The sequence below is a fragment of the Tripterygium wilfordii genome, chromosome 19 (genome assembly GCF_013401445.1).
Source record: "Tripterygium wilfordii isolate XIE 37 chromosome 19, ASM1340144v1, whole genome shotgun sequence".
NCBI lineage: Eukaryota > Viridiplantae > Streptophyta > Magnoliopsida > Celastrales > Celastraceae > Tripterygium > Tripterygium wilfordii.
The window spans coordinates 4,655,695-4,683,399 of record NC_052250.1 but is presented as its reverse complement, the minus strand read 5'-3'; the positions used below and the strand labels follow the sequence as shown (position 1 = coordinate 4,683,399).

The window sequence follows — 27,705 nt, the reverse complement described above, 5'->3', positions numbered from 1 at the left end:
TTTTTCGAAGGACAATGTAAGAGACCCCCAAAATATGACCCTCAAAATCCCCTAAATCTATGTGACATTAAAATATCCATTAATTAAAAACATACGTATGACCCACTTCACATCCGACACTCCACTTTAAATGACGGTATTTTGAGTCACTTTTTAAGAATCTCAAACATTATCCTTTTAAGAATTTCTTGGCAAACCCATTTCTTCTCTCATAAGGTTTCTCTGCCATTGAAGAGCGCTACCATGGGTATACCAACGTAGTCTCGTCCCAACAGCTGTTTGGAATTTGTAAAACCCCCTTTCCCTCCGTTATACTCTCTCCCTCTATCTCTCACTCACACAGCCAGTCACACTCGCATTCTCTCATGAATCTCCCATGAATTTACCTCTTATTAACTTCCTCTCTGTTGATCCTCAGAAAATGGCATTGGGATTTTCTGGCGGAGGTACAGAATTTTATAGCGTAAGCAGATCCATCAACACCGCCATGCATAGCAATGTCTCTCAGTCTCCTTATTCGTCCCAGCTCTCACTCAACAGAGAGCAACAACATTAAGGGTGATCAGAAAGCGAAAAGCTCACCGATTTCCAATCACACCAGACATACCCATATTGAAATTTCACACCAGAATACATCTCCCATATCACTCTGTCTCCAATATTGAAATTTCACACGCTACCACCACACATGAATATACATATATAGATAGATATAGATGGCCAGTGCAATGTTGGTTTTTAGTTTCTCTACATGCCGACTCTGTTTTTGTCCCGACAATGATCTTATACGTTTTGCACCGTGGGTTTTGCCCGCACACATCTCAAGGTGTGTTTTTCACCCATGCACTTATCTCAAAATGGGGTGTAAAACACATTTTCATGGGTGCGAATACCCCCTCCCTTCCTCTATCCAACACTGGAAAACCACGATTCACACAGCAAATCACAAGTGAATGAACTGAACAAAATGGAAACAGCAGGTCCAAAAGCAAATAAGAACAGAAGCCAGAATGATATAAGACCAATACAATTCATCAGCAGCAGCCCCCAAACCATGTTGGGGTTTCTACACGAATCCATTAACCCAAACGACCATGGGAAATATAGTCTTTATTCTGTGATATTAAACAAAGAGCAGGAGAGCATTGATTTAACAATTAGAAGCATGAAATGAAATGCTCCAAGAAGATGATATACTATGTAGCAGAAGGCAGTCTTTAATGATGGTGATCCTGGACGTAGCGTAGGCCACAATACTTGCAGACAGCTGGTTCCTTCAAGTCGAGGCATATGAACTCAATTGGGTGCCCAAGTGCAGGATTAATATCTAAATCCAGAAAGTGGAACAAAAACGCCACAGGATGTATAAACATTCAGCTTAAATAAACAATTTGAATAGCTTGGTTAGAAGTGTTAAAAGGCAATAAGAATGACTCACCTCCTTCACAAGCGGCAATCCTGCCCTCAACCTTGATGGGTGGAACTTCGTTGATCAACTCCATTGGAGATTTCTTGCTTGTATCCTAAGTGTGAAATAAATGCTTATTAATTTTTTGTCTTCCTAAAACAGATCTCCCAGCAGGAGCAAATAAAACTATTTGAATGACAGAACTCACAGAAGAATCATTCAAGACAACAAAAGTTACTGAAACCACTAAAAAAACATTCAGAGACCTAGGCAAGGAAAAGAACAGTTGTATCATATATACAATTAAATCTCTCAATTTATCAACTGGCTGAGGAGAGATAGAAAACAAAGGTGGTACAGACCATGGGATTTAAAATTTCAGTAAAAAATTTGTACTATTTACAATGCAGCAGTTCACAATGAAGGGTTAAGAAACCATATGTTACTACAATTTATTTCAAAGGTTTGTCAACGATTGTTACAACATAGGCTCGGAAAAGGAATCACTTCACTGAAACTTCCTAACATTCCCAGCATCAAACCAAAACCGAACACCATGTCTGCTTTATTTTTCGCCATAAAAAAAATACAGGGAACTTACTAATCTTTCTCATGGGAACAAAAAATCCCATTAGACGCACCTGCTCAACGGATTCTAACTGGGTTAAAGTCATGTAATCACTGCTCTATGTTTACTGATATATTAAGTATTTGGTCAATAAGGACGCTATCTATTAAGTATAACATATCTTCCAAACACAAATATTCAATCGTTAAAAAGCACATCAGATAATAGACAACAATAAAATACCGTCATGAATCATGATATAAAAATGACATGAAAACAAAGAGATCTCCTTTCTTCACAGTAACCAGCACAGGTCATACACAGCCAATCCATCATTAGCAAATAGCAATGTAGCAAACAGTTACACAAGGCCAATCCAGTACTTTCACGTGAAAAAACTGTCATAAACAATAATCAGTCTATGAGTACAAAATGTGGTCACAAAATGTGCTGTCATCTATGATATACCCAAAAAAGGAAGACATTGGCAGAGAACAGATCTCAGGAAAGAAGTCAACCTCCACCCTAAAGCAGTTAATGACCTGGAACAAATTTTAATGAGGCATATGGGAGTACTGTAAGATTGGGAAGGGTGATGAATGAGCAATACCAGAGAACAAACAGATTCCATATGCAAGTAAAAAACTTTGTACTAAGGCCTAAGGGCAATGTAAAGTTACAATTTTCATAGCTCTCTATTATAAGTAAACATAGGCAACATTTACGAGTTCAGCAAAAAAAAAAAAAATTGACCATGTGTTTTAAGTTTAAAAACAATCAATTTAAAGTCTAAATCTTACCAAAAGGTTAATAATCTCACATGGACATTCTTACATCACATGCTTTACACATTTAATGGAGGTTCCCCATGACATATCTGAATGCATGTAAACAACCCCATGAGTAGGCCAACAGTTTGATCCACGAAAACTACATGGGACAGGGAAAGCGGAAGAAACTTTTTCTTGCCTAGGAAGAAATTATTTTCACATGTAACAGATACAGAGATATTGTCAATGCAATATTATTTTTTCTCATGTTAACACATTAGCCACACAAATGTAGCTTGGAGTGAAACAATTTTCGGGTGTGTCTATATGTTCTTGTACTTTCAACAGATTATTATCTTTGAGTGTCTTAGCCCCCCTTGTTACCAGGGTTGTTTCACATTGAGATAGGTTCGTGCTTCAATATACATCCCCATTTGCCAAACCAAGTCCAAGCTCCAATGTGTTTTCCTTTTTCTTTTCATTTTTGACGGGATGTGTTCAAACATTCATGACAGAAAAGTGCCAGAATTGTCAAATATTTTTCACTTTTTCCTCCATCCAAGTATAATTAAACTATTAAACGTCTCTTTGATATGAAATTAACTGAAACACATCCAAATTCACTAAGTCTAGCTAACAGTTTCGATCCCTGTAAGTGAGAATGCACATTTCCATTAGCTTTGGCGTTAAGGACAGGCAATCTAAGATGCATGCTGATTCTCTACTTAGTTAACCACACATCCAAATCATAATCACCTCCATTCTCTTTACATTCAAAGAACTTCTAAACTGGCGTTTTCATTCAAACAAACAAAAAATTCTAAACTGGTGTAGCTCCTTCTATAATTATTATGCTATTCCACTTCCACAAGATGCGACATTCAGTAATCAAACAAGAAGTGCACCCTTGAGAAGCACAAGGGGGTCACACGAACTGTTCTGGATTAGGCAAATTACACCTTTTGAGGACAAACAACTCGAGGAAAGATAATTTCATTGTCAACCTAAAAGATATAACATACACTTCAATGTCCGTCCTTGATTCATGCTATCAACTGTCTCCTTAAAGTTGGTTCAGACTTCAGAGCTCTGTCCTCCCCACTTTTCATTAAATCTCCATTCATAATGGACATGAACTAAGCTTGATCTTCAGGAAAAGAGAAATAAAAAATTCTAAAGCATACCACATACGCTATCTCTTTCTCTAATAGATGAAAGTAAAGGAAAGCATCAGATAATGAATAAGAAACATTATTTGTAATTTTGTACTATCTCTCTTGGTAACTAAAATTGCAAGAGACAGAAAACATCTCTAAACAACCCTAAAGTATATCAATTTTATGACAAACTATTAATTTTATCTAATGTCATAAATGAAGATAATACCATAGAGATATAACCCTAAATCCTAAATGAATTCCAAATTCAGCCCCAAAAGGGATAGAGCAGTACCATCCAAACCACTGAATCACAAAATCTTAGATGAAAAACAAGGAGTAAACCGTGTGTATATAAATCAAAACATATACATAAATTGCGTTAGCTTCTCTCTTCTATCTTCCATTGACACTGAAGGAAAAGGAACAACGAGGGACTCATACCTGCATCCATTTGGCAGTGTGGTTGCTGATTTGACCGGGAATGAGGCTCAGACTTCTTGTATTTTTTCTCCCCAAATTTGATGATGTGCGTAGGGCTCGCAACAGACTCAACGCCATTCTGGTTTGCTCGAGATCTTCCGGGACACTGAGAGACGATGTACATGAAAAACAAGTTGCTGGCCTATATCGTTTTTTGGGTACTGGGCCTAGAAAGATTCAGATGGGCTTAGGATGGAGGGCCCAGCTCATAAGGCATCTGTGAGATAAATTCAAACAGACCCCTACATTTTACTTTTCGTGCATACACACCCGTTTGAGGGGGCAAAAAAAAACTTCTGGGTCTTCAGAAAAAGAAAACAGATATTTATTGCTTCTCCCTCCGTCTTCAAACGGCTTACACTTCATCACCAGCATCCGCCAGACCACCTCCACTTCCTTATCAAATTTTCCCTCCAAAGTGTTGGTGTTTTCCAGGTAAAATCCATGATTTTCCCACCAACCAAACAAGAATTAAGAGCATGAAAAATGGACTCCCTCATCTTCAAGTCCACCTTCCTCCCTCCTCCACTCCCAAACCACAGAACAAAACCGCACAAATCGTCAAAACCACCCAACAAAACCCGTAGAATTATCATCTTCTCGTCGGTCTACCGGGACCCTTGGTCTCTCAGTGACGGAGACCCCGCAAGACCAAAACCCAAATCCAAAAACCCCAAGCACCGACTCTCCGACGACGACGCACGGCGAATAATCAAGAAGAAAGCTCAGTACCTGAGCGTGTTGCGAAGAAACCAGGGACCACAGGCTCAGACACCCAAGTGGATCAAGAGAACACCCGAGCAGATGGTGCAGTACTTGCAGGACGACCGGAACGGGCATCTCTACGGGAAGCACGTGGTGGCGGCGATTAAGACTGTGAGGGCGTTGTCGGAGAGGAGAGGAGAGGAGTATGATATGAGGATGGTGATGAGTAGCTTTGTTGGGAAACTGACCTTTAGAGAGATGTGTGTGGTGTTGAAGGAGCAGAAGGGGTGGAGGCAGGTCAAGGACTTCTTCGCTTGGATGAAACTGCAGGTAGGTTTTCTATTTCTCATGAAACAAACAAGCAGGGCTTTTAGATAATGCACTCGTCTTGTTGAATTTGACTTCCTCTTTTCCCAACTCTCTGTTTGTGTGTGAGAATGTTATTGGCTTATTGCAGCTGAATTTTCTTTCTTATTTCATAGGTTCAAATTATATAGTCCATGATACAATTTTCTGCCCTTGTCTACTGAATGTTGGAAGTTATGTTTTTTGATAGGTTGCTTTTAGTATTTCATTTTCAATAATAGATTTTTGAGCTAGATTTTACCATGTGTATAATTTGCTATTTATAGCTTTTGAGTTTTATGTTATTCTAGTTTGTTTCCACTACATATCAGTAATAACTATATTAGATTTTTATCTGGTGCTATCTCAAGAACTTAGTTTGAGTTCGGCATTTTAGTTTTATTATGTAATCTATAATCCCTTTTAGAATATATATATATATATATATATATATATATAAGTGATGTGAAATTAGCTTCCGCAATTTAAACCTCCATTTGTTGTTCCCCCAAGTGTGGGAATTTGTCAGAGTAGCCGTCGGATTGTCCAGCCCACACTTGAGAGGGATTGAGAATATATGTAAATGATGTGAAATGCCCCAATCCAACATGTTAACTTATTGTGTTGATTGACAAAGTAACTAATCTAAAAATCACGTTAAGAGACCTTTTCTTTTCCAGAAATGGTTTGTCTTGAGTCATGTATGATTTTATTAGAAATGATCTTGACATGAATCTAATTTCTTTGTCCTTCATAACCATAGATGTGTTACTTTTTGTTGTGATTCTGTAGTTCTAATGCTTTCAAAATAATGGTGGAGATTTGATCATATTTTTCTGCTCTCTGAGTACCTGAAATTCAGTGCTTTGTACTGTTTTCTTCCATGTCATGGTAATCGATCTGGTGTATTGACAGACCTGTGCTTGAAACAGTTTAGCTATCGCCCTAGTGTTATTGCATACACAATTGTCCTGCGTGTGTATGGGCAAGTTGGAAAGATCAAACTTGCAGAACATACTTTCTTAGAGATGCTTGAAGCTGGATGTGAACCAGATGAAGTTGCTTGTGGTACCATGTTATGTTCATATGCTAGATGGGGACAGCATAAAGCCATGCTATCATTTCATTCTGCTGTACAAGAAAGGGGGGTCATGCTTTCTGTTGCAGTTTACAACTTTATCCTGTCGTCTTTGCAGAAGAAGTCACTCCATGGAAAGGTTATAGAAATATGGAAGCAGATGGTGGTTAATGGAGTGGCACCTAATAATTTTACATTTACAGTGATTGTCAGCTCACTTGTCAAGGAACATCATTACGAGGAAGCTCTCAGGACTTTCAATGAGATGAAAAATCTTGGACTTGTGCCTGAGGAGGTAATTTATAGCCTGCTTATTAGCTTAAGCACCAAAACTGGAAATTGGGATCAAGCACTCAAGTTATACGAGGACATGAGATCCCTTGCAATAGTTCCTAGTAACTTCACCTGTGCTTCACTTCTAACTATGTATTACAAGATTGGAGATTATTCTAAAGCCCTCTCTCTCTTTTCTGAAATGGGAAGAAACAAAATTGCAGCTGATGAAGTCATTTATGGTTTGCTCATTAGGATTTACGGGAAACTTGGTCTGTATGAAGATGCGGAAAAAATGTTTGAAGAGACGCAGCAGCTGGGTATACTTAGTGACGAAAAGACTTATCTAGCAATGGCACAAGTCCATCTTAACTCGAGAAATGTTGAGAAAGCTTTGGATGTTATTGCGTTAATGAAGTCTAGAACTATCTGGTTATCGAGATTTGGTTGTATTGTTTTGTTGCAATGTTATGTTATGAAAGAGGACTTGGAATCTGCTGAAGCTGCATTTCAGGCTTTATCTAAGACAGGATTTCCTGATACTGGTTCTTGTAATGACATGCTCAACTTGTATGCAAGATTGGAGATGACAGAGAAGGCTAAGGATCTCATTGCCCATATACGGAAGAATCAGGTCGGTTTTGATTTGCAGCTTTTGAAAACAGTAATGGAAATATATTGCGAACAAGGTATGCTGAAAGATGCTGAACAGCTGATAGGAGAGATGGCTACGAATAGATCATTCAAGGGTAATAACTTCATTCTAACATTGCATGAGGTTGTTGGTGGACAAAATAGCCAACATTCAGATTCTGAGGAAAATCCTGAGGCCTCCAGTGAATTGGACACCACAGCTCTTGCTGTAATGCTTCGATTGCATTTGGCTGATGGAAAAACCACTAAGACAGGAGATATATTGAAGCTGTTGCTTGAGACTTCTGGTGGCTTGTCAGTAGTGACTCAACTTGTTAGCCGCTTTACTAGAGAAGGCATGAATCCTTATGTTTCTCCTTCATAATAATGCATGTTAACTCTGCTTGGCGACATATATTAACTGCTAACATTGATCTTCTATGTAGGTGACATATCTAGAGGAAAAACACTTTATGATCTAACAGTCAAGCTGGGGTATAAACTGAATGATGGAGCAGTTGCTTCTTTGATCAGTTCATATGGGAAGCTACAAAAAGTGGAACTGGCTCAAGAGGTGTTTGCAGCATATGTAGATTCTCCTGCATGTGGGAAGTTAGTGTTTAATTCGATGATTGATGCTTACGCCAAAGTTGGTAGATTAGAGGAGGCATATTTGCTTTACAAGGAAGTGATTAAAAAAGGGCATGATCTGGGTGCTGTTGCTATCAGCATAATTGTGAATGCTTTGACTAACTGTGGTAAGAACACAGAAATAAGTAAACCAGTAGGCAGTACCTTCCTTTTGACAGTTTTAGGAATTCATCGATTCGGAGTAGCTAAATAGTTTCAGTAGCTCAAGTAAGTTTAACAATTAGCTTCAGAAATTTTAGATTTTGTTGCATGTTTTCTCACCCAACATTGTTTGCTGTTATTAGGTTTACTTTCTCGAAAATTTGAAAATATGATAAGTAGTAGTATGGTTTGGATTTTAACTTCCCAAATCATTGTTTTCTTAAAAAAACCGTTTGCATTGGTGGAATGCATTTTGTAGCCAAAAACTTGTATACTTTGTTGGACTAATAACATTTCACCACAGCATGTCTAGATTTCAATTTCATGGTCTATGAGCTGGTACAATTTATGGGAGTTCCAGTAATCTGAGAAGTAACCTAAAATAAAATTGAGGCGCCCTTCGTTTATAACTGAACAACATCAAATGTTTAAATGCTGACACAAACATAAAATTACAGTGAATTAGTGAAATATAGAAATTTTAGAAGTTCTCTCATAATGGTTATTGGTTGAATTTACAGTTATTTTTGTGTCAATGATAATTGTACCTTCCTCAGGCAAACATCAGGAGGCACAGAATATTATTCGTGGTACTCTCCAAGATGGTATGGAGCTGGATACCATTGCCTATAATACCTTTATCAAGGCAATGCTAGTAGCAGGTTGATATAGAACTTATACCTGAGATACCTTTTCTCACTACGTGAATTATGTGTTGACATTCAATGTGATGATGCAGGTAAATTGCATTTTGCAACCAGTATATACAAGTGCCTGCTTTCTTCAGGATGTACTCCATCAATTCAGACATATAACACCATGATTAGGTAAGACCTGATGGATTAGATGTCACAGTTAGACATGCTGCTATGTATACTAAATAATTATTAATGCAGTGTGTATGGACGAGGTAGAAAGCTGGATGATGCGATTGAAATGTTCAATTCTGCTCGCAATTTGGGTGTCTCTCTGGATGAGAAAGCTTACACGAACATGATTAACTTTCTTGGCAAGGCTGGTAACCATCTAATTCTAGTTTCCTTACAGCCAACCTATTTCCTCATAGGCCCCATACATAAGATCTGAATATACTGATAAGTTGTCCTACCTCTATGAACAACAGTTTATGATTGTGGAATTGAAAAAGAAATTGCAAAGTTTCTGAAGTATCCTTTTTCAGAGGAACTTTAGCATAATGTTTTCTTCCTTATTTTTTTACATTGTAACCTAAAGAAGTGAACAAAAAAATTCATGGCACTTGAACTACAAGTTTGGTTATGGTTCGTGTACTTCCAGCCTTTTTTTGGGGTAATGAACATTTAAGGAACATCACTATTTCTGGCATATTCGGCTAGTCTTTGCATTTGATAAATTGCATAGGTACATGAAAGATGGTTTCAGATACTGTAGCCAGAGTTCCATTCGTGGTGATAAATGCTCTTTGCCTATTGAGGGATTTACACAAATTTGAGACAGATATAAGGCTTCTTCGCTGCTTTGACATGGTCCATAGGCTTACTAGTTCGTGTAATTGGCAGGTAAGATCCATGAAGCATCTCGCCTCTTCAGTGAAATGCAGGAAGTGGGGATAAAGCCAGGGATGGTATGCTCACATGAATCGCCAGAACATAAGAACTTATATATGTTTTCAGAGATCTGAACTTAATAAATTTGAGATTTATTGGAAAGCATTGCTACTTTTGAAAAAAATTTCCTTGGCTCACATGAATCACCATAACATTAGAACTTATATTATGTTTTCAGAGATCTGAATAAAATAAATTTGCGATTTATTGGAAAGCATTGCTACTTTGAAAATTTTCCTTGGCGCCATTTGCACATGAATTTATCTTGTTCACGCTCCCTTTTAAAGTGGGGTTCTTAAGAAACATTTGAATTTTGCATCTAATTAGGGTTTGACTGCTCCTTTTTTCATGATTCAAATTAACTTCCAATGAGTTCTTTAAGTTTCATGTAATTGTTAATCTTCAGTTCTTCACCTTATAGTATCACTAAAATGCTTATACCTTATGTCCACTTGAGAAATGCAGGTTAGTTGCAATATCATGAGCAATGTATACGCAATGGTGGGACTCCATGGTGAAATTGAGAACCTATTTGTAGCCATGCAAAGAGATGGTCCCTCCCCAGACTCATTCACCTTCCTCTCCCTCATTCGAGCATATGCGGCGAGTTCGAAATACTCGGAAGCTGAGGAAACCATTAAGGTTATGCAAAAAAAAGGCATTCGTCCTTCTTGTGGACACTTTAACCACTTGCTCTCTGCTTTTGCCAAATCAGGCATGATGGGGGAAGCGGGGAGGGTTTATAAGGAAATGCTGACAAGTGGTTTTAGTCCTGATGTTGCTTGTAATCGGACAATGCTAAGAGGCTACATGGACTATGGACATGTAGAAGAAGGCATCAGATTTTTCGAACAGATCCAGAAATCGTTACAACAAGACAAATTCGTCATGAGTGCAGCTGTTTACTTGTACAAGTTTGCAGGAAGGGAACTTGAAGCTGAAGCTGTTCTGAATTCGTTGAACAGTTCAGGTGTCAGGTTCCTGAACGACCTTCAAGTTGGGTCGAAAATAAAACTTGGCTAGCATGTAACAGAAACTGGATATTTGTTACTGTTACATAGACGAGTGGAAAGGCATTCTCACCATTTGGGGATGGACCATCAGCATCTACCAAAGCAGCAAGGTGGATTACTAGTCAGTGACTTTACATGAGTTTAAAGATGCATTCTGTGACTAGTAACAGACACCGTTATTGAATGAAGAGCTGAAGCTGCAATACTTGGTCGATGTAATTGTTATTTGATAATTTCGTTGTAAATATCCATGTAAAATCCCCTCAACTTTTGAGGGTTTTGAGCATTCATATATATTTTGTATCTCGACTAAATCGTTATATTTGGAATGAAAATATTTAGCTAAATGAGTATGAGGAGTTTTTCTCTTGTACAGGACTTTTAACCCTTCCTTTCCATTGATTCTGATTGTTGTTGTTGTTGATCCGTTATCGGACTGATAGGAACCTTGGTTTAGGCTCGTGTCGTTTGTGTGCTTCCATTATACCAGCTGGGCAAACTAAGTGTAAGTCGGTTAGTCTTGCTAGTATAAAAGCGGCAAATGTAATATGTAATTGGTAGTTACGAAATTTGTTACGAAATGAACATCCCGTTCTTCACAACTCTGTGTTTCTTTGTGTTCCTTCTCTATATTTTCTCTTCACCATTGTTGCTAGGTTAAGGTTTGAAACGGGTTCATAACAATTGGTATCGGAACAACTCGATTCTCATTGGAACCTATTGTTCCCTTCCTACACAAGCCTCAACACCGTATTCTTGCAATAGCCATAGAAAACAGACTCACAGTGATTGAAGAAAAGCTAGAAAAACTTCGAGAGTCGATTGTGAAAATGAATTCGAACCTAAAAGCAAAGTTCATTACAGGTTTCGATCTAGTGTCTCACCATGAATCAGGTATAATTGATGAAACCGGTCGATCTGAATTAGGGCGTCGCGGTGTACATCGATTCAATGGACAAGTTCAAAGAGGATCTCAACAACGAGAATCCTGGAAACAAAATGGATTTCCTCATTTTACCGGTGGAGATGATCCACTTGTGTGGATTCACAAGGTTGGGAAATATTTTGGATTTTATGGAACTCAAGATCATGAGAAAGTTGTTCTTGCTTCTTCCAATTTGGATTTTGAAGCCTTACAATGGTTTCAATGGATGTACTTCCGTCAACCTACACTATGATGGGAAGCACTTACGGTCAGGGGCGGAGCTAAGATTTTTTGTGAGGGGTGGCAAAAAAGTTCGTGGGGGGATTCGTGTGCAACCCCTCCTAATCCAAGTGATTCATTGCTGCTTGTGAGAATAGAACATGGGTTGCTATAGTGGCAAAACAAAACATACTGACAACTAGACCAACAAACATATTTAAACAACATGTGTACACTAATATATATACTAAATATTTTTCAAAATCCAGGTGGGGCAATTGCCCACCCTTGTCCCTATGTGGCTCCGCCCTTGCTTATGGTAGCTTTTGTGTAAGGAGGATGGACTTGGTGAATTTACAAATCCGTTGGATGCGACGTATAATGCTGACGATGAAGAAGATGTTGTTTCTGATGTGGACCTTTCAACCTTGACCTTGCATAGACTCAATATATGGAAATGGAGAACAAACACAGAGAAAATATGAAAATGAAAGTGAAATAGAATTTCTTTCAATCAGTAATACCACCAAAAGAGAAATGTTTTCCCTTTCAAAGGGAACCACAGTTCACGTGACACCCACATGAACAGTAATACCACCAAAAGAGAAATGTTTTCCCTTTCAAAGGGAACCACAGTTCACGTGACACCCACATGAACAGCTGTCACATCACTATATCTGTTATAACTTAACTAACTACTAACAAACTGAATTACAAAGTATAACAGTATTTGCAGAAAGACTAATTTGCCCTTGAGATCATATCAGCTTCTCTTCAAGATAATGATCCGCTGATCCTAGCAGTTCTTATCGAGGAATCAGGATGAGTTCCTAATTCTAGATCAAACTGATGCACACAAGATGTTTGAGGTAATTCCTCAACCAGTTAATGATATGGTTGGTTGTTCATATAAGCTTAAAATGAGAAGGAAGTCACGAAAAACAATAAGAAACTAGAGAATATTAATTTTTTCCTCTTACTCATACCTGTTGCCGAAAAATTAGAGAACATTATACTTGAAAAACCTGACAGTAACTTTGTTGTAAGTATGAGTGGTGGTATTGCTTGCTTCTGTTCTTGATGAGGATGGAAAGTTTAGTTCGCAATGCAAGTATAAATTGTTGAAACAACCAGAGAAGTCATTGGATGGTCTTGTGGACCTTGTTCAACCGATTATAGCTTTCCATATGAAGCACAATGCTGCACCTGAAGCTGTTGACAACATGTTTGATCAAAAGTCTTTTGATCCCGGAGGCTGCAAGACTTTGGGAAATAATTCAGGTTATTCCTCACATAACAAATTCTATTAAAGATTGGAATGAATCAATTGATTTCCTCCTTGTTGATGGAAAGGATCAAAACCAACCACTACTTCATAACCAGGTGAACATGTCTTTAATCTCTGAACATGTCTTCAAGTTGTTTCTACAGCACCATCAATTTCATTGGGCAAAAGATTCCAAAATGGGGATCATAGAAATGGTAGTTTCTGTGGGACATTATTGTGAAAAATCTGTAGAAGGGATGTCTCAATACATGATTTACAAGGTCTCTGAGTTTCGTCCTAATGATTGGAGTCTTGGAAAGAAGCTGATTTTGCAGGGATGTGAACCTTTGCCAATAAAGATATGCTTGACCGGCTAGAAGTTCCAACTTACTTGAGAATTCAATCTATCCATGATATCTTGAACAGATAGTATATTTTATGTCTAACTCAGCTAGATGGCCATGTGATACTTGGAAAAAAATAATCAAGCTTAAGGAACTATCTACTTGGGAGCTGAAAAGCTAACATTGTTGTCATGTTTTTCGCATAAAAATTGGCAACTTGGTGAGTGGTGCATGCTTAAAATTCCAGATCATAAGGGTGTGATTGACCATTTGTTTCCTGGTATCTCTAGCCATGGGCCCTTTAAAGAACAGAAGAAGAAAGGGAGAGGATTGATGATAGAAGATCTTCAGGAAATCCTTGTCATTGTGGGTATAAAAAACCTGGTTGTTGTTATGTGGAAGGATAGTAGCCACACCTTGGGGCTAGAATCACAATCTTTAATCCCTATAAATATTGTTAATGGTCATGAATTTTGGCTTGAACAATTTGTGGTGGAGAGGGGTAATTGTGTTGAGTCACCTATTTTGGGCAACCAAAGATTAGGAATTATGAATAGTGCAAATGTTATCGTAAGATGTAAGCCTTTTGTTGCGAGTAACATGAATGGTATGGGGCAAGAACTCATGGAGAAAATTGATATTGAGAAAGTAAACCAGAGTTCTTCCAATTTTGGTGACAGTTATGTACCCTCGTTCATTAGGATGCTAGGGCTAGACCATGATCCTTTTGACAGTGAGCATGCAATAGTGGCATTTTGGAAGTATTCAATTAGAGAAAAGACGTGCATTGATAATGTCATGCAGTTTAGTGGATAAATAAATGCTCTCCTGCCATTATTAGTTAAGTCTTTGAATGATGAAGACAAAAGTGTTCAGGAAGCAACTGGAGGGGTACTGGCAAATTTGGAATTGACCACCTCTACTTACAATGTCATGGTTGTAGCATATGCAATTCCAAAACTAGCAAAGTTTTTACAGCGTCATTGTTCTTCAACGGTTATTACTGAGATATATACTAATTCTGTTGAAGCTAAGATCCCTACAGTTCTTGATTATTTGGAAAATGTGTTTGAGCTTGGCTGCAAGTTTCTAGTATTTGCTCACCATCATACCAAGATTGATTCAATATATCATATTATTCTTAGAGTTGGTTGCAATGGAATTGATGGTAGTAACCCACCAACTTTAAGGCAAGATTTGGTTACTGATTTTCAAGAAAAATATGCTGTTAAAGTTGATCTGTTATCAATCAAAGTATATGGATTAACTTTAACGGCTACAAAATTATATGAGATGGTGCATCATCATCAGAGCTATCTTAGGTTGTTCATTGCAAGAAGACTACAATGGGATATTGTCCAGAAAAGTGTGAAGACAATAATGGTTTGTCCAGAAATTCGTCTCTCGTAACAGCTGTTATTTTTTAAGACAATAATCGTTTCTTTTATGTTGAATGAGTTTTCTCCATTTGCTGGTTTTGTATTTCCTTGAGGACAAGGAAGTTCTCAAGGGGAGGATATTGATAGGAACATTGGTTTAGGTTCGTGGCGTTTGTGTACTTCTGTTATGCCAGCTGGGCAAACTAAGTGTAAGTCGGTTAGTCTTGCTAGTATAAAAGCGACAAATGTAATCTGTAATATATAGTTATGAAATTTGTTACGAAATAAAGATCCCGTTCTTCACAACTCTGTGTTTCTTTGTGTTCCTCTCTGTATGTTCACTTCACCATTATTGCTAGGTTAAGGTTTGAAAAACGCATTCCATCACAATCACAACACCAATAAGTTTAGATAGCGGAAATAATTTTGATTCTTCCGAGTTCATCATAATGAGGATCGATGATTTCCAATAATAAGTAGTCAATTTCCTTATTCAATGCAGTTCATATTCTTTTTGGCTGTTCTTGATCATCGTTGTCATTATTGGTAATCAATGATGTACAAATCTGGCTTGTCTTGCAAACGTCTTAGGCTTTGGTGTTGCTTGTGAAGATTCGACTGAAAGATGAATAAACATACCCTATAGAGTCTTCCCAAGGTGTTTTCCTTGGGAAAGACACTTCGATGCATAAATTAGTAAAGCGGAAAGAAAAAGGTAAGAACTCTTAAGATCATAACTCTTAAGAAAAGCACGAAAGTTGTGTCTAAATCAATTTACTTGACCGGAGTGTCCTTATATGGTGATGGATGTCGTGCCTAGAATATACATATATTAGGTACCCCTTTATATGCATTTTCTTGCCATTTTGAGTGAATTGAGAATTGATATTGCCTAAGTATTCCATTTGTACACATTTCAAGTGTTCGAGGCATGCATCGATTGGAATTGATTCTCGATTGATCAGGCCTCCTGAAGTAACTTTGAGGTTTTGGAGACAACAACAATTTTTGATCAATAGGAATCACTATTCACATCATAGCAAATTTCCTTAAAAAGTCCTAAATTTAAGTGGGTCCAAACCAAAACGACCACAACTTGTTAGAGAAATGACATAGGGGTTTGGGGGTATAAAAGGGGTAGAAAATAGGGTTTTCTCTCATTCTCTCCCATTTGGGAAGAATCCTTGAATGCTAGGCTTAGGAGAACAAGAGGAGGCAGCTTTGGAGCTTGGAGAAGAAGGGGATTTCAGGGGGTGTATTGATTTCTTTCTCTAATCTTTGTAACAATGACTGCTATTCTTGATTATATAATGTATTTTCACTCTTTAAGGAATTAAATCCTCAACTAGGGCTCTAATGGAGCCGCACCTTGAATATTGAATGAACTTGCTTTGTGATTATATATTTATCTTTCTTATTGATTGTCTATGGTTGTTTTTAATGCTTTTGGATGCTTGATCACCATCCGAATGATTTGTTGCCTAGGTTAAGAGCAGAAGGAGATTCCTAGGGTTGCTTCTCAGCATAGACAACATAGGTTGCATGAACCATAGGAATATAGGGGCATGGCCTATGAAATCACTACACAGTTAGTCCGTAAATCTTAATGAGTCTTTGTCTCTTTAATCTGAAAGGGTTAGGGATAAGGGCACTTTGGTGTAACCAAACATGGAGCATCAAAGAGGATAGGGAAACCGATTTTCAACGATTGAATAGGGAATTAGGGATTAACGAATCAAGAGAAGTTTATTGGATAGGTGGTGGTGACATTAGGTACCCTAATGCCTTGTCTCCTTGATTTATTTGTTAATTGCTTTTAATTACTTATTTTAGTGTTAATAAATCAAACTGACTCCAATCTTCCATTCTCCATTTAGTGTAGGATTTGATCTTAATTAGTATTAGATTTAATTGTCAATACATTCTTGTGGGATGATAACTCTACTCATTATTTTATTACTTGAAGCGATTCATATGCTTGCAAATTTGACCAACAAATTCTTGGCACCATTATCGAGGATTGAAGCAATTTTTATTTGATATTAATTTAGGTTATTTCTTGTGCTAATTTGGATTTTTCTTTGTACATATATTTTTTTTATTTGTTTGAGTGTTTTATTGGCCTAGTTATGCTACTTTTGTGTAGGTGGTAAGATGTAGAAATTTGAAAATTGGGGTCAGAGGCCATTTTCAATCGATCGGAGCCTCTGCCCGATCAATTGGTGCAACAAGGAAGATTTTCTTTTTTATTTTTCAACCATAGCAGCTCCTGCACCACATGATCCAGCACTTCAACCCTTCTCGATCGCCACTCAGGTCGTGTTGTTCCTTACCTCCCTCTTTTATACCTATTGTTTTAAACACTGAGGACAATGTTCGTTTCAAGTGTGGGCGTGGGAATCTAGGTTTCCACTCCTAGGTCTTTACTTTATTTTGTTTGTACAAAATAAAATTCTTGACTTTAATGCCTTATGCCATGTCATTAGTGAGTATATTTGGATGAATTTTGTGATCTTTGATGCATTGATAAATCTTGTTGTGGGCATCTACCCAATTGAGTTTTTCCAATCTCGATTTTAGTTTTATTCATTATGCCCTTTTGAATGTGGAACACTTGTTCGTGGAGTATGAATTATGACTTGACTTTGACTATTTGTGGTTGTTTGAGATCAATTTGATTCTAAGTAGCACTATCTGAGAAATGAAAAGGAAAAAAAAATAGAAGAAGAAAAGAAAAATATATATGTTTATAAATAATTGGTTTCTTTCATGCGTTTTCTGCTAAGTAACCAGGCTTCTTGCCTAGCAAGCAATGAGTTTCACGTAAAAGGGGAGGAAATGAATGTTAGAGTACCTTGGTGGCTAGTTTAACCTCGTAGCCTTTTTGGCTCGAGCAATTAAATCCTTTGGGGTGTCTCAACACCTAGTGCGCAAAGCCAACTGGATTGGGAGTCATTGGTCAAAAAGACATTACATGAGTCATTTAGAAACATTAAAGGGGTTGAACATTGCACAAGTCACCTTTGAAAAGAAAAGAGAAGGAAAAAGAATGTATATGAGAATGAAGTTTGAATAAATGTTCATTTTGTTTACTTTTTGATTCTTATTGTTCTTGGAAGACTGCATGACCTTTATTTAGTTCATTTTGAAGCCAAAACATGTAAGTGCATTCCATTATGTGCATCATGAATGACATAAGACTCTTGAAGGATTTCTTTTATTCGTTTGAGTGCCCTAATACTTTGTTTGTTAGTGTGGATAGGGTTACAATTATGAGTTCATTTTATACTCTTGTCGATGACATGACTTGACATTGTGGTAGCATAATGTTTCTAGGTATCATTTTTGATAAACCCTCAAGAGACACAACTCCTCCCACTAGAGACACATTGGGGTTGAAAGGCTTGTGACACATGCTAAGTGTCATCGTGAGTCCTACGAAAGTATCATAGATTAGTTTCTTATTTTGCATTAGTGTTAGTTGTTTTGTTTTTCATTTGAGCTTCAATGAAAATCCCTTTTTCATTCTCAATTTGCTCGAGGCGAGCAAATGTTAAGTGTGAGGGTGTTTATTGTGCCTAGAATATACATATATTAGGTACCCCTTTACATGCATTTTCCTACCATTTTGAGTGAATTGAGGATTGATATTGTAATACCCCAAACTTCTTTTTCTTTTAGAAATTAGGTAGGACCAACATGTGTTGAGTATATATATATATATATAAAATGATTAGAAATTAATACCAAGTAATTTGGGGGTGTACGAGAGGTTTTAAAACTGAAATTTTTTACTATAGAGGTAACTGTCCAGACGGCTTTTAAAAGCCTTCCGGACAGCAATAGAGGAACTCAAAACAGAGTGATTTCAGGCATAGGTGTCTGGACACCTCCCTAAAATCAGCACGCGAGAATTTGTTTTAAAACACCCATTTCCCAATTTCTTTCAAAATACCCGACCTAAACAAACCCTAAACCCCATTTTCTCTCAAATTTCCTCCCTCCCATCAATCTAAGATCATCAACCAAGGTAAGATTGTCCTCTTTCAAGTTGTTTCAAGTTTGATTCATGACTTCTCTCTCTAGCTTACATATTCTTAAATTCCCCACTTTGTTCTATTCTTTCAAGGTTTGAACTCAAACTCAAATCCATGAGTCCCTACATCAATTGAGGCCTAAAGGAAGCTTGAATCTCTTCCTTCTACTTGTTTTTACAACCTTGATAAGTTTCTTAAACCTAAAAGCTAGTATTTAGAGATTGGGTGATTTGGGATTCTAGGGTTTTATGGGTTTTGTAGATTTGGGGGAAAATCTTTAAATTAGATGAAATTAGTGATTTAATAGGTTGATTTAGACTTGTTTATGGTTGTATTGCTAGATTCTATTCTTGATTGGAGTAGCAAGCTTGAGTAGGTGAAGTTCAAGAACTTGGAAAGTTTTGGGTAAGAGAAGGTAATGGGTTCTTGATTCATTGGATTAATTTGTGTTAGATATGTGAAATTGAAGTTGTTTGTATATTGATTGGAGGATGGACTTACCGAATAATAGGTTGGTTGAGGCTGGGAAAATTCAAAGTTGAGTATTGATTTACATAGCAATTTTTGGAGTGCAAGGTAGGGAAATTCCACCCTTTGCTATTCTCTTTGAATATGTCTTCCTATTGAGAACATTTATCCTTCCTCATCATTTATCCTTCCTCATTGTTCATTATGATGCGTTCTCGCCTTAATTGTGCCTAAGGGAGAACAACCCCACTTTGTGTTTTCTTTGTTGTATGATTTGAGTTATATTGCATACCCTACTTGTTCAATCTTCCATTGAGCGTGAATTATTCTTGAACATGCATCATGTAGTATATATATATATGTAGGTTGTATGTATACCCTATTGCATAACCATGTTAGACATGCATTGTAATTGCATAGTAGATGTCGGGTATGGACCCGTATATCTCCTAGTTGTGTTAAATGTGGAATGTGGAATGCAGTTGGGCCGTTCAAGGTTCCTATGAGTACAGGAATGCCAGTGGGCTGAGTCAGGATTCCATATGGGTTCGAAACATCATATGATGATGCCGTTGGGCTGTTCAAGGTCCCGATATGTAAAAGGATGTCGGTGGGCCAAGTAAGGTCTCGTATGGTGTGATTATTTACTTGTGCTTGGTGGACATGATGTTAGCTATCATATTGCTGCATTTGTGCCTTTTTTTAATATTTCAGCTTTATGTTATTCACTTACTTTTTACTATTCCCTACTGGGCCTTTCGCTCACCTTTTCTTTCTCCTATTCCCTCATCGCATGTGAGTCTAGTTCCGGTACTAGGGTCGCAGATCAGGAGGAGGGTGCGTGACATGGATGGACCCCTGGAGAGTGATAGGACTAGATGGTTCTAAACCTTGATTATGTTATTACTATTTTATCGTACTTATTTTCCTAGTTGAGACACATTGTGTGGTATCCCTATTCAATGGTGGGATAGACGGTTGGGAGGGTACTCCGTGTGATAGGGACTCCCGACCAGGTTTGTGGACTTTATGTCCTGACGATTTCTTATGTTTGTTGGATTGCTATTTGCGTTGGATGTTGATTATATATGTTGTTGTGTGGAGAAATGTTGTGTGACTGTTAGGTGGCTTGAGGCTCTGCTTAGATTTGAGAATTGATTGATTGTATGATTTGTTAGGTGGCCTGAGACCCTGCTTAGACTTGAGAATTTAACGGTGTTATGAATTGTTAGATGGCCGGAGGCCCTGCCTAGGTTGTGAATATATTTGTGATTCCGCTGCGTGTTTATTCTAGGTTGGCATCCTCCGTATTATGGGGAGGTGCTGTAGAAATTTTCGGTGGTGTGATGATTTAATTTATTATGGTTTGATTTAGACGATACCAAAAGTAACGCATTCCGGGTCGGGGCATTACATATATTGCCTAAGTATTCCATTTGTACACATTTCACGTGTTCGAGGCATGCATCAAAGAAAGGGAGTGAATTGATGTAGGAATCCTCTTATAGAAGTCCTACATTATTTCGGAGATCGTCATTGTCTTAAACCGAGATGAGCTTCGTAATTCATAGATAGGTTTCTCGGGACAAAGGTAAGCCTTGATTGAGCTCCAAAGAGGAAATCAAACACGCCAGGATAACATAATAAAAACACACCAGGAAATCAAACACACTAAAAGGAAATTGTTCTTGTTCAAGAACGGTTAGTCAAGTATTATGGAACGTGCAGAATACGTAAATAAAAACCAAACACACCAGAATAACGAGGAAACCCCAGTAGGGAAAAAAACCCAAAGTTTATCAAGCGACCAGCCTCGGAAACAATCCACTATATGAATAAAGATTACAAAGTATCTTACCCTAAGACGCCTAAGTACATCAACTATCCAGCATATGTTTCCTAAGACACAATAATTACGTTAGCTGTTCAAACTCTGGCCGCAACCAAAGCATTCATGTTGAGAAGAAGTTGTCTGATACTCCACCAATAAGTGATACACTCCACCAAGAGCTGTATCACACCAGGATTCTTTTTCAACTGTCAAAACATATGAAAGTTATAACTCCGAAGCTCAAAAGAACCTACTTTGTATTTGTGCACAAACTTCGATAATTTTGAAAGTCTTGGACAACAAGTATATATAGCTTCCCTGGAACCCTAATTGCCTTATACTTCAAATCTTCTGATATCCAAGTTTCCTAAGTTGACTACAATTACAGAACCCCTAATTTAAAGGACCTTCCTTAAAACCGAAACTAGGAAACTTACAACACAAGTATTTTTTTAATTAAAATCTAGACTTAGTGTTTCTAATTAAAGATAACTCTACTCTAGTATTTTACAAACGTCGCAAAAGTCCATAAATCTTCTAATCCATGTCATTGCTAAACTGAAATACTTAGACCATGTTTGCCCTTATCCAAAGCACAGTTGTTATGGTCTACATCAAATCACTTGAAACTGTCCAGTAGGATAGGCTATTTCAGGATATATCGTTGCACAAGAATAAGTAGAAAAACATAAGTAAAACATAGATATAATAAGCAATTATCAGACGATGCATGAACACTCAAATTGTCATTACTAGTAAGAGTAAAAACCCCAACAAAGGTCATTGAGATTCTAAATTAGTAATTTTATTTCATCTAGAAACCTATGTTTTAGTTTTATACAATGATAAAACCTTGCTATGTGTTTTTCTTTCTTTCTTTGAGAGCGTTGATAATGATTGGTTGACTACCCAATGAAGTTTACTTATTTTTCTCAATACCTCTTGTAAGCAACTTGATAGGAAGAAAAAAATTGTAGACGGTGTAAAAACAAGAAAAAAATAGAAAGCAAAACAATTTACTACTACTTTTTCTATTCATATATTATCTTTTCCCTGCAAAGACCTTTAAATATGACTATTTTTTGTTAAATATATTTAATGTCCTTATAGTTAAATTGACATCATATATTTTATCTATATGTTTAATCAACATATTTTATAGTTTCACCAAATATCTTATCAGCGTATACTTTAACATATATCGACAGTGTATATTCTGTCAACCATACTCTCTACCAAACGCATCGGTAACATCAAACAAAGCCTAAGACATTTCCTGTTTATCAAATCGGCGTTGCTATTTTCACCCATCTAATTTGTTTCTTTTACCCCCTACGTCATGTCAAATATATAACCATGTCACATCATTTCATGTGTCATAATATGATAATTAAAAGATTCCATTTTATTATAATTTTTTGTGGTTTTCCAACATATATATTCACATATATACATATATATGTAATTCCATTTAATTAATATTTTTGTTTTATTTTTATTACGGCAAGCATAAAAATGTTTCAATATACACATAAATTTTTATTTTTATTTTCATTTCATTCTTTATTTTAATTTTAATTTTAATTTCAATTTAATTTAATTTTTATTTTTATTACTGCAAGCATTATTTTTTGTATTTTTTTATTTTTATGCTTCAATAATTTTTTTATACATATATATGTTTTGATGCACTCATTGATTTTCATTGGTTTCACTTATAGGCTGGCTCTCTTTGTGCCGTACTTTTAGTCTCTGACAAATACCAAAGGAGAGGTAGAAATAACTAGAATGCAGTAGTAAAGAGACTGAAGTTGTGGAGAGAGAAATTTGAGAGTGAAAATTTTCAATTAAAAAGTCAAACTATTTTTGATTTCATGTGACAGAGAGATAGAGGGTGGGTTCCACACGTGAAAGTGATTGGCAAAAAACTCATTTGGTTTAGGTGCTTAGACTTATCTTTTCAATAGGGGTTTAAATAGCAAAAACGATGGTGCCAATAGCAGAACCCAATTAATGTATGGTAAAGCTCCTGTTTGTATCAAGATATTAAAGTATCTTTTTGAAATTGTCTTTTTTTGTCCTTTTGTTATTATTTTTGTCTTTTTATTTTTTATAATAATTTCAATAAAATGATGACTTGATGTGAAGAGAGAGATTCATAGTGTAAGTTTCTCAGGCAAAATAGACAAGTTACAAAATTTAATTGTTTGGTTTTCTATCAAACTTAGATATTCAATGTAATCTCCCACCACTCTTACAAATTATGTAAATTATAACACAATAGTTTCAAAATGAAATATAGAACGAGTACACTGAATGTATGATGCAAGTTATTCTGTATACGGTGTAACCCATGCAGCTGCGTAATCGTACCTGTACCTAAACCATTGAATCATAATGGGAGGCATCGGATAACTCTCTGTCAAGGTAACCTAGACAAAGTGATTATTATTAACGAACCTAATAGTGATAGTAACATGTTCATGCGACGGTGGAGGCACTAATCGCAGTGGCAAAAATGTCAAGCATTGTTCAAAACTAAGAAAATGTAATATGACATTGTAACTTGAAGCAATCAAGTGACCCATGTCAGGCATCGTCATCCAGTTCTGAAGTGGTGCTGGTCTATCTGATTCCCAGAAGTTCAGTGAGTTGTAAATGGAACATGCTCGGAATTGCTCTGTATTGAATCGATGTTGGACAATATTTTTGCTTTTTCCCAAACTAGCTTTTATTGATGTGAACTGACCTTGGAGGAGCTGATGAATAGATGACACTGCTGACTCCAAGTTTGACTGTGATGTGCCCAAGTATCGTTTCAACTTAGAATGTTCTCAGCTCTGTTAGTTATCACATTTCCGAAATGCATATATGTATCTCTCCAGGCGGATATGAGCATCTCCTTATATGACGTCAACCATACATCTTTAATATAATTCACGACCTTGGAGTAGCTTTGTAAATTTACCTCAAGAAGAGATAAATTGTATAAGGTCGCATTTTCGATTTTTGATTCCAATAATGTGTGCCACATGGAGTAGAATGCATCCTAGGATTGCTTGTCTTGAAATGATTTTTTGCAGTTGGCTATAACAGCTCTGTTGATGTGCCATGTACAAATCAGTTTCATCTCTTCAGGAAACACTTGGGCACACAACCTCATCAACGCCAAATCTCTATCGGTGACTATAACTCTTGGAGTAGTGCATTCATTCATGGTTGATCGCAAACAATTCAGTGCTCAAGTATAATTATCCACTATTTCTGATTGCAATAATACAAATGCAATGCAAAATGTCATCTTCGTTGAAGTCACACAGACAATCTCAAATAGAGGCATCATGAACCTGTTAGTTTTATAGGTAGCATCCATCAGTAACATATGCGAGAATGCACACAATAGTTCCAACGAGGCTGGATGTGCAAAGAATAATTCTTCAAGCTCATCTGTCTGAGCATTGATTCGATTAAAGAAAACGTACATGTACTGGTGTAGGAATGACATGAGTTGTTGCATTTGGGATTTATCAGCTTTCTCTACAGTCCGAAACTTCTTACGTGCATTGTATGTGTAGTACCCGATTTTCGTCCGGCTAAAATACCAAAAAATACAAAAAATGAAAAAAACACAAAAATGCAAAAAAACACATTTGTTGTTTAACAAATATTCTCTTTCTTGGATCCTTAAGCCCACAAATACTCATATCTTAGCCCAATTTATACCAACCTATATTCAACATTTGTTGGCCCATTTCATGAAGAACTAATTTGCTTGTGACCACTACCATTTTGACCAATTTCTTGATTATCATTTGAAAGCCCATCACATGATTTGTCAAACCCATTACTATTTCCACCTATACATATATGCACATATATGTATATCTCTCTTGACATCATTCTATGCATCACCATCATTTTAGTGCAAATTGATGTGCAACTCCACTTAAATTCAATGGTGATGGTTCCACTTAAATTCAATGGTGGTGACTCCATTTACATTCAATGGTGGTGAATCCACTTACTTAGTGCAAATTGGTTATTCAATGGTGGTGACTCCACTTATTTTGTCATGGTTGGCCATTCAATGGATGGATAGCTCCTAATTTCCTATAAATAGAGAGCTAGGGGAAAGAGGAGAAAAGAAGAAGAAAACACAAGATAACATTGAGGGAAGGACACAAGACAACATTAAAGGAGAGGAGAAAGAGGCAAAAGGAGAAGAAGAATTAGAGAGTGAGTTCTTGAGTTTTTATTTTCTTTTTTACAACAATTCTCTCACATATTCTTTCTAGAATTTTGTGAGATTAATTGTTGGTTGTGTAAATCTAGCATGAGGAACTAATCTAGGGTAATGATGGATCCACTCGATTGTATCTATATGTGTTCATATGTGTTTGTATATGTTTTGTGTGTATATATATATATGGTGTGACGCCCATTGGTATATGTGTATATATGTACATAAGTTTGTGAGTTTATATTTGTATATGTGTGTAATCATGGTTTGGAGATGAATATGTGTATGATGTTATCATATATGTTTATATGTGTATGTGAGTCTTTAAATATGGGCTTGGTTTGCTATTATGTTTGGATATCCATTTACTCCATTCTTATGTTTCACTGGTTGGGTTTGGTTCGGACTTAAACTAGACTTGACTCCATTTGGATCGAGTTGGACTCTATTTGGGTCGGGATCAAGGAGAGTTTGAGTAATTTTAGGATCTTGTTTGAGTTATTCTTTGTGTTTTATTTTTCATATGTATATTTGGCCCTTATGTTGTGTACATCATTCACATTAACATGTATAACTTAAACATTAATTATTTGGATTTTTTTTATTTATTTATTATAAGTATATGAGTTTAAAATTGCATATAGGTCATTTCAATTAAGGAAATCATAAGTTGATTTCCTTTATTTGGATTATGAACCTTATTTGATTTCACTTATGAATTTGCCATAAGTTGGCAATAAAAGATTAAATCGATAAATGAAACTTTTCCAAATAATCATTTATACCATAAGTTGGTATTTAAAATTAAACCTATCAAAAGTTGGTAGGGTATTTTATCATTTACATCATAAGTTGGTGTTCAAAATTAAACCTACCAAAAGTTGGTAGGGCATTTTATCATTTACACCATAAGTTGGTGTTCAAAATTAAACCTACCAAAAGTTGGTAGGGTATTTTATCATTAATACCATAAGTTGGTGTTCAAAATTAAACCTACCAAAAGTTGGTAGGGTATTTTATCATTAACACCATAAGTTGGTGTTAAAAATTAAACCTACCAAAAATTATAGTGTGTCTCCAAGTAAAAACTATCATAAATTGATAGTAATATTCCAACCTATTTTTTTCAAACATTATCATAAATTGATAAGTGTGTTGAAAGTAATAATTCAAACTTTAACAATTATATCTTGCAAAAAGCAAGTATCCATAAGATAGCCATGAAATTAATTAGGGTAACCGTTTTCAAACGGGAGTTGTGGGGTGCCTAACACCTTCCCCACACTCAATCGATCCCCGTACCCTTTTTTCTGGTTCGCAGGTTTTTTACGGTGTCCAATTGCACCTTAAATCAATTGGTGGCGACTCTAAACATTTTCATCCTCAAACGCCGGTCTGCGTCGTGACCCCGGTTGCGACAGTATGTAGTGTTAATAGTGGACATGTTGTTCGGATCCCTGTTCTTCAACGTATACAAGATGTTTCATGGCTTAACCAAATTCTTAGACAAATCCACCAATATAGCATTTTCAGTGACAGAAAGTCTACCCACATATGCATGACCCTCCATATATAATGCCACGAAATGGTTATGCGTTCCACATACCACACTTACCATCCAGTCATCATTTGTGTTCAATTTCAACCCTTTAACTTTGAATGGACATTCTATTTTTTTTTTTTTGTCAGTTAACCTTGTGGAGGTTTTCTTACTTTTGTAGGTGCCACCACGTTCACATTGTAACAATAATTTGTGTCTCCTCCCAAATCCACCAATCTCTGACCTTTTCGTAACAATAACAAATCCCAAATTGAATCTAGTATTTTGAACCCATTCAATTAGCGATTGACGTGAATTGAATACCTGAAAATGTAATAATTTAGGTATGAATTAACAAAATATAACATATATTAATTTAGTTATGTAGCATACCATGTCAGTGGTAAATTCATTCGTAACATGAACTTCAATATTTTCTTCGCTCGTATCCAGAAGTTCCCCAAAGTTTTTGATGATCCATATTAATGTGGAATCTGCATTAACAAGTAGCTAAAATGAGTGTCTAATCGTTTCTACTAAAATCATACAGATGCCCCTTTTAAATTAAACCAAAAAGAAGATATACTGAGCTCAACTATCTCCAAACTCAGGAAGGACCTCTAGTGATAATGAAATCAATATTG

At 36.5% G+C, this 27,705-nt stretch overlaps 2 protein-coding genes across 4 annotated transcripts; one reads left to right on the top strand and one right to left on the bottom strand.

Moving 5' to 3' along the window:
- Positions 1 to 943: 943 nt before the first annotated feature.
- On the bottom strand, positions 944 to 4,511 carry LOC119985823 (NADH dehydrogenase [ubiquinone] iron-sulfur protein 6, mitochondrial-like). Of its 2 annotated transcripts, XM_038830242.1 has the most exons (4): positions 4,348 to 4,511; positions 1,439 to 1,523; positions 1,198 to 1,327; positions 944 to 1,115 (listed from the first exon to the last, which is right to left on the bottom strand). In XM_038830242.1, exons 1-3 carry the CDS (start codon positions 4,462 to 4,464, stop codon positions 1,218 to 1,220), a joined length of 312 nt encoding a protein of 103 aa, XP_038686170.1. In that variant the 5' UTR covers positions 4,465 to 4,511; the 3' UTR covers positions 944 to 1,115; positions 1,198 to 1,217. The 2 variants fall into 2 exon arrangements, with proteins under 2 accessions (XP_038686170.1, XP_038686169.1); XM_038830241.1 differs by having other exon boundaries at positions 979 to 1,327.
- A 179-nt stretch (positions 4,512 to 4,690) lies between these two features.
- LOC119985822 (pentatricopeptide repeat-containing protein At5g27270) lies at positions 4,691 to 11,158 on the top strand. 2 transcript variants are annotated; one of them, XM_038830239.1, is made up of 8 exons: positions 4,691 to 5,421; positions 6,285 to 7,776; positions 7,867 to 8,178; positions 8,770 to 8,874; positions 8,952 to 9,039; positions 9,109 to 9,230; positions 9,751 to 9,815; positions 10,264 to 11,158. In XM_038830239.1, exons 1-8 carry the CDS (start codon positions 4,873 to 4,875, stop codon positions 10,819 to 10,821), a joined length of 3,291 nt encoding a protein of 1,096 aa, XP_038686167.1. In that variant the 5' UTR covers positions 4,691 to 4,872; the 3' UTR covers positions 10,822 to 11,158. The 2 variants fall into 2 exon arrangements, with proteins under 2 accessions (XP_038686167.1, XP_038686168.1); XM_038830240.1 differs by having other exon boundaries at positions 4,695 to 5,421; positions 6,369 to 7,776.
- The last annotated feature ends 16,547 nt before the right edge of the window (positions 11,159 to 27,705 follow it).